Raw genomic sequence first — 11,880 nt, forward strand, 5'->3', positions numbered from 1 at the left:
AGGTCTAAGAGTTTTTATTTTGATCACAGTAGTGACAAATTAATAGCTTTCTCAGTACGTTTTTCTCTTTAGCAAAGTTACAAAGTTTTCCCTTTATTAAGCACAGTACAAAAAGTCAGTTTCAAGATTGTTTTAGCAAAGTTTATTTTGAGCACTGTAGAGAGAAATTACTAGTTGTGCAAATGCAGGCTTTTCTCAAGTACAGGTCTTCATGCCTCTGACTTTATTCACCCTCCATGTGTCAGGCAGGGATTTCAGCCACTCCTTGATGTCCTCGCGTTTCCACGAGGCGGGTCTTAACTCAAGCCTGGTGGGTTTAGGAATCACGCGTATCTAACCGGCAGAACGTCTGACGAAGGTCTTGTGGGACGCTTCCAATGCCTTGCTCACTCTGACCCTTTTGCGTATCTGTCTCTATTGAGGGCTGTCGAGAGTGCTGCGCTTAGCTTAGTGCTTAGTCCGAGGGTCAACCGGATTCTGCCAAGCCCAACCGACACACTGGGTGACGTGGCATGACACGTTCTCCTCGCAACCACTCCTTATACGGTCGTTGCCATTGTACGGTTTATGATGTCGGCCCGGCAACGCATGCTGTCTATGACGCTAGTCTCATGTGACATGCCATCTATGACAGTCCCTGTGACATGAGGGATCTCTCCATATATCTCCATATATAGGGTTCTCAAGATCTCCATGTATAAGTCAAAATGCCTAACGTTGAGCTCCTAGCTTGTTGCCTCGAAACGTCCGGAACAGTAATGAAAAATTGTGCAATCTTCGTTATTTGTTTTATACGAATTAGTGGGTAAGTGGGTAATAAAATGCCCCCCTTCTGTTTTGTTTTTTCCCCACGAATCCCCTCTGATTTGACCTTTTACATTTTTTTTTAGTTCTATAAACGAAAAAATGTGCTTGCAACTTACAAACTATATTCACAGCAGGAAAAAACAACAACCCACAATGTTTCGACCTTGCGGTCTTCTTCAAGTTTATCTTTATGCTTTAAGTTTTCCTTTAGGATTTTGCTGCTTTTGTAGTTTGGCTCAACGTGAAGACTTTATATCTTTTATATCTTTGAGTAACAGCACTATGACAGCATCCATACAGTCAGTGTTGGGATGTGTGAGCGCACGCACGCGCACACACACACACACACACACACACACACACACACACACACACACACACACACACACACACACACACACACAAATGCACACACACACACACACAAATGCACACAGACGAAAACTAATGTGACCGCTAATGTCACTAATGTGACCGGCACACCAAGTCATGTGACATGACATGAGTTTGACACCCTTAACCTTCCCCCGTGACACGAGGAACAGCCAGCACTGAAAGACAATGCACACACACACACACGCACGCACGCACGCACGCACGCACGCACGCACGCATGCACGCACGCACCGCACACACACACACACACACACACACACACACACAGACACACACACACACACGCACACACCGCACACACACAGACACACACGCACGCACGCACGCACACACGCACACGCACACTTAGGGCTGTCACAATTATTACACAATCGTCTAATCGCAATTATTTGACATAATTGCAATTATTTGACATAATTGCAATTATTTTGTCATAATCGCCATATTACAGGATGAAAAATGTTTGTATTTTCAAACATTTTCAAAAATAGTGGAAATAGCCGATCTACAAGCTCACAATGCGTCGCCATGCTACGCGTTGTAGATCGGCTATTTCCACCATCAATGTTCTTTTTCAAACGTTGTCAAATATGTCAGTCATTTCTTTGTATATTTAGGTTATGTGTCATATCTGCCATGTGCAACTTCAAAGCCTACAAGCCAAACAGAAATGTAATTGTCAACAACAAAAACACAATACTAGAACAAGAAGCAGTGCTCTTCCGAGCACAGGTCTCCACCAGGCCAGTCGTCCTGGTGGTGCTATAATAGGCCAATGTAAAAAGGGTGGCATGTGTTCTTCACCAAACTTAGAAGTTGGCCTCCTGGTGGCGCTATAAAAGGCTGATGTGAAGAATGCATGGAAAGGGTTTTTCCTTGGCCTATAGGGAGTGCGCTTACAAAGTTTGAAACTGATCGGTGGAGTTATAGGTAAAACCACGAATCTGCCTGTTATAGCGCCACCATGAGGCTGATTTCAAAAATTGAGGTTGAATAATACTAATAGAATACTAAAAATCACTGTTCGTGAATGCCCTAGTTTCCATCGAACTTTGTGTGCAGTGGGTGCATAGTCTGTCTTCCCTTGGGAGTGGGGTCTGACCAAACACAGAACTAAAAGTTCATATGATTGGCCGGCATGGCCGCTAGTTGCGCTGTTCTGGTACCAGAAGCAACATGTTCTCCATAGGATTCTTTATGGTTCCTATCGCTAGTCTAAAGTCTCGTTTCAATCACCATGATATGCGTTTTGTGAAAATATGGTCCAATTTATGTTATAAGTGATGTTATGGTATGCTGTAGGAGGGGCTTGTGATCAGAGGCTTGTGATGATTCTTCTTAGTGAGCTTTATTTTCGGCAAGCTCAACACATTTACCCAAGTATCCCTACGGTTGCACGTGACCGTTGGCAGCCGATAGCATTCCTTGGGTACCATCAAAACAATGATGGTGACACCCATACAAGGGCAAAAAAAAGCTTCATTTTCGCAGCATACAAACCAATGGGTTCCCACTGTCCATATTTTTTACAGTCTGTGTGTCTGTCTCACACTCTCAAAAACAAGACTGTCTAACATTTCCCCCATTTGCTGTGTGTGTATCTGTGTGCGTGCGTGTCTGTGTGTGTGTGTGTGTGTGTGTGTGTGTGTGTGTGTGTGTGTGTGCGTGTGTGCGTGCGTGTGTGTGTGTGTGTGTGTGCGTGCGTGTCTCTGTGTGCGTGTCTCTGTGTGTGTGTGTGTGTGTGTGTGTGTGTGTGTGTGTGTGTGTGTGTGTGTGTGTGTGTGTGTGTGTGTGTGTGTGTGTGTGTGTGTGTGTGCGTGCGCTCCAGTCTCCAGCCAACGTAGAGAAGTCTCTCCGTCTGTTCAGCCAGCTGCTGAACAACAAGATGTTCCTGCTGACCTTCATCCACACCCTGGAAGGTCAGAGGTCATTCTCCATGAGGGACCGCGGCAACGTAGCCTCGCTGCTAATGGCCGCCCTGCAGGTACACATGTTTACTCATGAATATTCATGAGCTCATTAGAATAATGTTTATGATTATGTTTGTATTAACCCGTTTAGGCCTAGAATTATTGAATGCTTTAACCAGTGAAAAATAGCAGATATACAAGCTCACAGCGTGCCGCGCTGTGAGCTTGTAGATCTGCTATTTTTTTTAAAGTCGTGAAAATGTGTGCAAATCTTTAAATATGTGTATTTTCAAAGCAAACGTTTTTGTAACTCAAATTTTGCTTCTGGGTGGTCCCTGGAACTAAATATTTTGAGATGGGGGTCTGTGGCCAAATAAATATCATTTTGGGGGGTCCTTCACATGAAAAGGTTTGAGAACCACTGACATGGTAGTCTCTCAAGAACAGACTAACTGAGCTCCAGTTAAGTGAAAGGGACCTTTTCTTTGACGATGGCTGGCCAGATTGCTGACATGGAAACATAGGTTTTTCAAAAAATCTTAGAAGGATTCAAAAGACACTTATAGAATCGGGTCAAAATTCTAATTTTCACGATTTTTCAAAAATAGCAGATCTATGCCGCGCTGCGAGCTTGTATATCTGCTATTTTTCAATAGTTAAAGCATAAAATAATGATACACAATAATGTGTACCCGTTCTGAATGGGTTAATGAGTTCATAAGTTAATAATAATGTTTATGATTATGGTCATTAATGTCTTCTCTGTGCACGCATCAATGTTTATTAATGAGTTAATTTGTGTTGATGAGTTCATTATAGTGTTTAAACTTGTTAATTATAGGCTTGTAACGATGTATCGTAAATCGAGTGAAATCGATTCAAACTGGTGACAATTTAAATCACAATTAAATCACTATTTGAATCGTGATGCAAACAGCAGAGAGCACGTAAGATTCTGATTTGTTTTGGGATGTTTTGGAACACTACCTGTAGAACATCTGTGCAGGTATGAGGTCAAAACAACCAGTAGGTTGAAATCTTTCAGGGTTAGTTTTTTTTAGGTGAGTCCCTTCATGGATCAATTTCGTGGCCTTTACAGTAAAAGTAAAACTGGGGACTAGTCTGGGATCACTTCACTTTTCGAGGTTTGATCCGGTCGGGAGAGGAAACCACTTTACGTCATGTTGTAGTCGTCAAAGGACTACAATTTGCCGGAACTATCAAACCGGATTCAGTTTTAACCCAAAATAATTCCCCTACTTTTAGGGCCTACCTAATAAACACCTTGATGCGGCGTAGTTTTGCTTTTGAAACATTTGTTTGGGATATGCATCTTTTAGTCCAACTCGTAGCGACTGGCAAGACTACACTAGGCTACTGGAGCATTTTAATAGGGATTGGGGAAACAAACGGAGGGAACCAAAACAAAGTGAGGCCGCTTCTTCGGCTTGTGGTTTCCGCCTAGACCGGATCAAACCGCCCGTTGTTAACGATCACCAGGCTTTCCCTCAGAAAGCCTGGTGGGCGAGGTTAACTGGGGACAATCCATTTCATGAAGGGGAAATCCTAAAGATATGGAAAAAAATGTGTCCTGTTTGTTCTAACCCAGGGAGGAGTCAACTTTTAGGCTTTTGGTTTCTCCACTCATCTTCATGTTATGTTATGTCATATTTTCAGGGTTGTATGGAGTACGCTACGGTTGTGTTATAATGCTATATATCATATTTCAGGGTCGTATGGAGTACGCTACAATGGTGTTAAAGCAGCTCTTAGCTGACCTCATCGAGAAGAACCTGGAGAATAAGAACCACCCTAAACTACTGCTGAGGAGGTAACCTTTGACCCCTGACCTTGACCCCCCTGTTAACCCCCCCCCCTGTACTTTTAAACTGTCGATAAAATCAATCCAAAGACCCTAAACCTACTGCTAAGAAGGTAACCTGTGTGTGTGTGTGTGTGTGTGTGTGTGTGTGTGTGTGTGTGTGTGTGTGTGTGTGTGTGTGTGTGTGTGTGTGTGTGTGTGTGTGTGTGTGTGTGTGTGTGTGTGTGTGTGTGTGTGTGTGTGTGTGTGTGTGTGTGTGTGTGCGCGCGCGTGCGTGCGTGCGTCTCCTTACAGGACTGAGTCTGTGGCTGAGAAGATGCTGACCAACTGGTTCACCTTCCTACTACATAGGTTTTTAAAGGTAAACAGTTTACATCATTATGTGTGAAATGATGGTGCTCTCAGGATATTGTAGATCACTCACATCTTCTGACATCTTCTGGGGATTTCTGACTGACCTGAAGTCAAGGCTAAAGACTTGGGGATCATTCAGACCACTGCCATTTTTCCCTACAACGTTCTAATGTACATGCCGAAAAAGGACGATTTACAAGCTCTACAACGCGTCGCATATTCTTGCAACTTTTGCAGCACGACACCATCGCACGACAAATGCACTCGGTTGATTGTTTTAAAGAGCTGCCAAAACTCCCTTGTTTAACCCATTTAGGCCTAGAATTATTGAATGCTTTAACCAGTGAAAAATAGCAGATATACAAGCTCACAGCGCGGCACCGAGTGCCGCGCTGCGAGCTTGTAGATCTGCTATTTTTGAAAAAGTCGTGAAAATGTGTGCAAATCTTTGAATATATGTATTTTCAAAGCGAACGTTTGTAACTCAAATTTTGCTTCTGCGTGGTCCCTGGAACTAGATATTTTGAAATGGGGGTCCGTGGCCAAATACATATCATTTTGGGGGTTCTTCACATGAAAAGGTTTGAGAACCACTGACATAGTAGTCTCTCAAGAACAGACTAACTGAGCTCCAGTTAAGTGAAAAGGACCTTTTCTTTGACGATGGCTGGCCAGATTGCTGACATAGAAACATAGTTTTTCCCAAAAATCTTAGAAGGATTCAAAAGACACTTATAGAATCGGGTCAAAATTCTAATTTTCACGATTTTTCAAAAATAGCAGATCTACAAGCTCGCAGCGCGGCACTCGGTGCCGCACTGTGAGCTTGTATATCTGCTATTTTTCAGTAGTTAAAGCAGTCAATAATCGTAGGCCTAAATGGGTTAAAGAGCTGCCAAAACTCCCTTGTTTAACGAGCACTCTGTCGCGTGCTGCGTTCATCCTGGCCATACTTGTGCTGACAAGCAGTTCATATTATGCTAAATTCCCTGATGGTAAATGGTAAATGGTGCATTTATATAGCGCTTTTATCCAAAGTGCTTTACATAGATTGTGCATTACATTCATCCATTCACACACACATTCATACAGCGGTGGCGGAGGAAACCATGCAAGGCACCAACCTACTCACCGGGAGCAATTAGGGGCTCAGAGTCTTGCTCAAGGACTCTTCGACATTCACTCAGGGGGAGCCCGGATTCGAACTGGGAACCCTTCGGGAACCCTTCGTGCTCTAATAACGGTTTCTCTACCCCTGAGCTATGCCGCCCCATGATTGACTTTTCTGCTCTCGTTTGGGAGATGTGGCTGATTCAAATCATGTCTATTGTTTTATCATTACTTGCACCAGCAGAGCGCGCAAGTACTGCGTCCGGCTGTGTATGTGTAGGTATGTCGGTGTCTGCCTGTGTTTAGGTCCGTAGCCCAATCAGGGGCCAGCATTTCTGGCAACGTCATCATTAATAGCCAATGAGCAGTGATGGAAAAAGTACTCACATTTTGTACTCAAGTAAAAGTATCAATACTGCAGTATAGAAATACATTGTTAGGGTGCCCTCACACCAAAATACCTATGAGAGTGGAATCCGCGTTCCGCCAATGCATGTCAATGAGAGTGAAGCGGTTTCATGCCAGCAGAGGATTTCTGCAAAAAAAACGCTCCCTTCTCATTGAAATGCATTGGCGGAACGTGGATTCCACTCTCATAGGTATTTTGGTGTGAGGGCACCCTTACAAGTAAAAGTCCGGAATTCAAAATGTACTTGAGTAAAAGTATCACATAGGGCTAAAGTTGTTAATGTATGTTTTGTGATAGTATAATGTATATCTGCAAAGTAACTAGTAACTAAAGTTTTCAAATAAATGTAGTGGAGTAAAAGTACAATATTTGGGTCCCAGATGTAGTGGAGTAGAAGCAAAAGTAATGGAAATTGGAAACACTCAAGTAAAGTACAAATACCTCAAAATTGTACTTAAGTACATATACTTAAAGTATTTCAGCATGAATGATGATGCATTTTGCATCATATGATGCAGCATGATGACTCATATGATGCAAAATGCATCATCATTCGTGCTGAAATACTAAAATATCTCAAAACACAGATTGAACACAAAAAATAACAAAAAATAAGATTGTGTTGATCTTGTCCCAAACAACAATAAAATAAGATCTCAGATGATACCGTAGTGATCAGCAAGATCTCGGGTGACAACACGGCTGAGCACGATGGTGTGGTTAGGGACTTTGTGCAGTGGAGCGAGGACAACCATCTCAAGCTCAACGCAAGCAAGACTAAGGAGATGGTGGTGGACTTCCGCACCTCCAAGAGAGTCCCCCCGGTGCCAAGCACCATTAACGGTGAGGTGGTTGAGCTCGTGGATAACTACAAATTCCTCGGAGTACACCTGAATAGTTCACTGGACTGGTCGGACAACGCGCAGGCGATTCACAGCAAGGGGAAAAGCAGGCTGTTCCTCCTGAGAAGACTGAGATCGTTTGAGGTGTGCAATAGGATGCTACAGATGTTCTATCAGTCTGTCATGGCAAGTGTCCTCTTTTTTGGCATAACATGCTGGGGTGGCAACAACAGAGCAGGTGACACGTTTAACCTAAACAGACTGGTGAAGAAAGCAGGCTCTGTCGTTGGGTCCTCTCTGCAGGGGGTGGAGGAAGTAACCAGGGTGCGCACTGCGAAGAAGCTAGATTCCATCTTGGAGAACTCCTCCCACCCCCTCCATCTAGAGATCACCAGTTACTGGAGTAAGAGAGGAAACGACCACTTTACCTACCCAGTACGGAGATGTGAGAGATTAGGAAAATCTTTTGTACCAGCTGCCCTTAAGCTGTACAACGAGACACATAACGGACGCTTGAAAAGGTCTCCCTTCCTAACTTAGACTTACGGAACCATTGCTGTATTGACTTTGACCTCTAAGGAACAATTGCTGTATTGACTTTGACCTCTAAGGACCTTCAGGAAGAGTGCTCATGTGCGCCTTGCGGTGACACGCTTCCTAGTTTCTTCGTTTTTCGCACTGATTTTTGACACTGCACTATTAGGTTGTTAGTGTTGGTAGTTTCTGAGTATTTTTGCTTTGTTTAACAATGACAGTGAGATACTTGTTTGCACTAACTAGCATTGACTGCTATGGTCTCTTTTGCAAGACACTTTATGTATATATACTTATATATTATTCGCCCCCTCTATTGATGCACCTTCTCCTTATTGGTACTGTACTGCTCTTGTCTTTGTTTTTGTTTTTTTCCCCTCTTATCTATCTTTCTTACGTCTCTGTAACTTTGTAAATAACTGTATACTGCTGTGCTACTACTGGACAACTAAATTTCCCCCTTGGGATAATAAAGGTATCTATCTATCTATATCTAAGATCTGGTTGTCCCAGAGGTGAACTGGCCCTTTAAGTAAATTGAATTAGTTACTTTACACCACTGCCAATGAGGGACCAGCATTCCTGGTGATGTCACTGACATCACCAGTGGTGAGCGCAGCACAAGGTGCAAGTTAGCACCTCGACAGAGTGCAGTTCTAATTGTTTTATGATCTATTTCAGTGGTTCTCAACCTGTGGGTCGGGACCCCCAGGGGGGTCCACAACTTATTTTGAGGGGTCTCCAGATGATTAACTTGATGTGCACATTGCAACAGTGTTTTCTCACTCAACACAGTAAACAAACCAACAAAGTTTAAGTGTATAGAGGGCATCTGCACATTTCTAAAGGAGTCTTTAATACCTCTAAAATGACAACATAAACATTGGCCAAATTGTCAAATATTAGAGACAGAAATTGTGAAAATAGCAGATCTACATGCTCACAACGCCTCGCAACGCGAGGCGTTGTGAGCATGTAGATCTGCTATTTTCACAATAGAATCGTGTTAAACAAAATGTAATGCCTCAACTCTTAGTGCTCGTCAGGGTGGGGGGTCCCCAGTTAAAATATGATTATTTTGTGGGTCACAGCCTGAAAAGGTTGAGAACCACTGATCTATTTAATGATTGTTTGTTGTACAGCACTTTGTGACCCTGGTTTTGGAAGGAGTTTTATGATTAAACCTTAAATGTACCTTCCTCTCTCTCCCCCGATCTCACTCATTCCCCCTCTCTCCCACCCCTCTCTCTCTCTCTCAATTCAAAGAGAAAACATATGTTTGCATTGCCACAGCAGAAGTGTACACAATACAATCGATCAATCTAACATATAATTCACCGAATGTCTGAGTGAGTGTCTGAGTGAGTGTCTGAAACAGCGTTTCTCCTCAGTGGCTGGAGCAATTGATCTGAAATCGCATCACCAATAGCATATGAACACACCTGACATAACTGTGAAGCCCTTTTTTCACTTTCACAAATCGTTTAATTGATATTAATTTATTAGTGAATTAATTTTTCCCATTGACTTATAATGGGAATCGCAAAAACTCACATTCAATATTTTTTTTCTCACAAACCATAGGGGCTACACTTACAAAACTCTGAGAGGAGATTTATAATGATATCAAGGATTAAATAAAAAATAACTTTGTCAGTTGGCCTCATGGTGGCGCTATAACAGTCCACTTTACGTTTCGGCCTGTAACTCTTGAACCGTAGGTCGGAAAATTAAAATTCCTTTTTCCCTGGATTCCTTGGGTCAATACGCATCTCCCCATATAGGCCCCGCCCATTTGCGTCAGGATAGATTTTCCGCCATTTTGAATTTTCTCCAAAACACACTTTTTGCTCCTTTTCCTACATATTTTCTTCAAATGTCACGAAAATGGGTACACATGATCTCTGAACCCATGCAATGAACATAGTCAAGGGATATTTTGATAGTCCATACCGTTCGTTCGTAACGGGCTTCCAAAGTTAGCGGGAGGGGCCCGTTTTGCAAACAATAGCCATAAATCACAAACAAAACGTCGAGTCAACACTGAATTTCTGCCACAGGTTGCGGGTGGCTTACTCAACGAATCCCCAGAAGCATTTCCAATTCCACCCGTAGAGGGCGTCACAAACGCGCAAAACGTAACCGTTTCGTTCCAAAACGCGTTTTTCAGGCGGACCGACCCTCTCAAAAAGAAACACAGACTACTCTGCGGATGGTCTCACGGTCCAAACCGCTGCACACACACACACACACACACACACACACACATAGCCATTAAACGAAACGGGTATTTCTTACATTGATGCTCCTACATATTATCATGCAAGTACCAGTTAAAGTTACTTTCCATCCCTCATATACCGTGTGCACAGTGCACATCCCATAACCCACACACTGCACATCATTTCGGAGCTCATATCTTTGAACGGGTAAGGACTAGTCTAACATATAATTCACCAAATGTCTGAGTGAGTGTCTGAGTGAGTGTCTGAAACAGCGTTTCTCCTCAGTGGCTAGAGCAATTGATCTGAAATCGCATCACCATTAGCATATGAACACACCTGACATAACTGTGAAGCCCTTTTTTCACTTTCACAAATCGTTTAATTGATATTAATTTATTAGTGAATACATTTTTCCCATTGACTTATAATGGGAATCGCAAAAACTCACATTCAATATTTTTTTTCTCGCAAACCATAGGGGCTACAGTTACAAAACTCTGAGAGGAGATTTATAATGATATCAAGGATTAAATAAAAAATAACTTTGTCAGTTGGCCTCATGGTGGCGCTATAACAGTCCACTTTACGTTTCGGCCTGTAACTCTTGAACCGTAGGTCGGAACATTAAAATTCTTTTTTCCCTGGATTCCTTGGGTCAATACGCGTCTCCCGATATAGGCCCCGCCCATTTGCGTCAGGATAGATTTTCCGCCATTTTGAATTTTCTCCAAAACACACTTTTTGCTCCTTTTCCTACATATTTTCTTCAAATGTCACGAAAATGGGTAAACATGATCTCTGAACCCATGCAATGAACATAGTCAAGGGATATTTTGATAGTCCATACCGTTCGTTCGTAACGGGCCTCCAAAGTTAGCGGGAGGGGCCCGTTTTGCAAACAATAGCCATAAATCACAAACAAAACGTCGAGTCAACACTGAATTTCTGCCACAGGTTGCGGGTGGCTTACTCAACGAATCCCCAGAAGCATTTCCAATTCGACCCGTAGAGGGCGTCACAAACGCGCAAAACGTAACCGTTTTGTTCCAAAACGCGTTTTTCAGGCGGACCGACCCTCTCAAAAAGAAACACAGACCACTCTGCGGATGGTCTCACGGTCCAAACCGCTGCACACACACACACACACACACACACACACACACACACACACACACACACACACACACACACACACACACACACACACACACACACACACACACACACACACACACATAGCCATTAAACGAAACGGGTATTTCTTACATCGATGCTCCTACATATTATCATGCAAGTACCAGTTAAAGTTACTTTCCATCCCTCATATACCGTGTGCACAGTGCACATCCCATAACCCACACACTGCACATCATTTCGGAGCTCATATCTTTGAACGGGTAAGGACTAGTATAATACAATCAGTGAAACAGCTTTCGTGTATGCAGACAGTACAGGGATATATTCAATGATC

At 42.9% G+C, this 11,880-nt stretch overlaps 1 protein-coding gene across 1 annotated transcript in view; it reads left to right on the top strand.

Annotated features, from left to right (window-relative positions):
* Positions 1 to 11,880, top strand: part of plxna3 (plexin A3) — a gene marked incomplete at its 5' end in the record, with an annotated part of 238,462 nt that overhangs the window by 200,799 nt on the left and 25,783 nt on the right. The window contains 3 exons of the mRNA XM_080733945.1: positions 3,032 to 3,187; positions 4,844 to 4,944; positions 5,230 to 5,296. Coding sequence (XP_080590071.1) covers positions 3,032 to 3,187; positions 4,844 to 4,944; positions 5,230 to 5,296 — 324 coding nt within the window. The remainder of the gene's footprint in view (positions 1 to 3,031; positions 3,188 to 4,843; positions 4,945 to 5,229; positions 5,297 to 11,880) is intronic.

The sequence above is a fragment of the Nannobrachium achirus genome (assembly GCF_963921795.1).
Source record: "Nannobrachium achirus genome assembly, chromosome: 9".
In the NCBI taxonomy this organism is placed as follows: Eukaryota; Metazoa; Chordata; class Actinopteri; order Myctophiformes; family Myctophidae; genus Nannobrachium; species Nannobrachium achirus.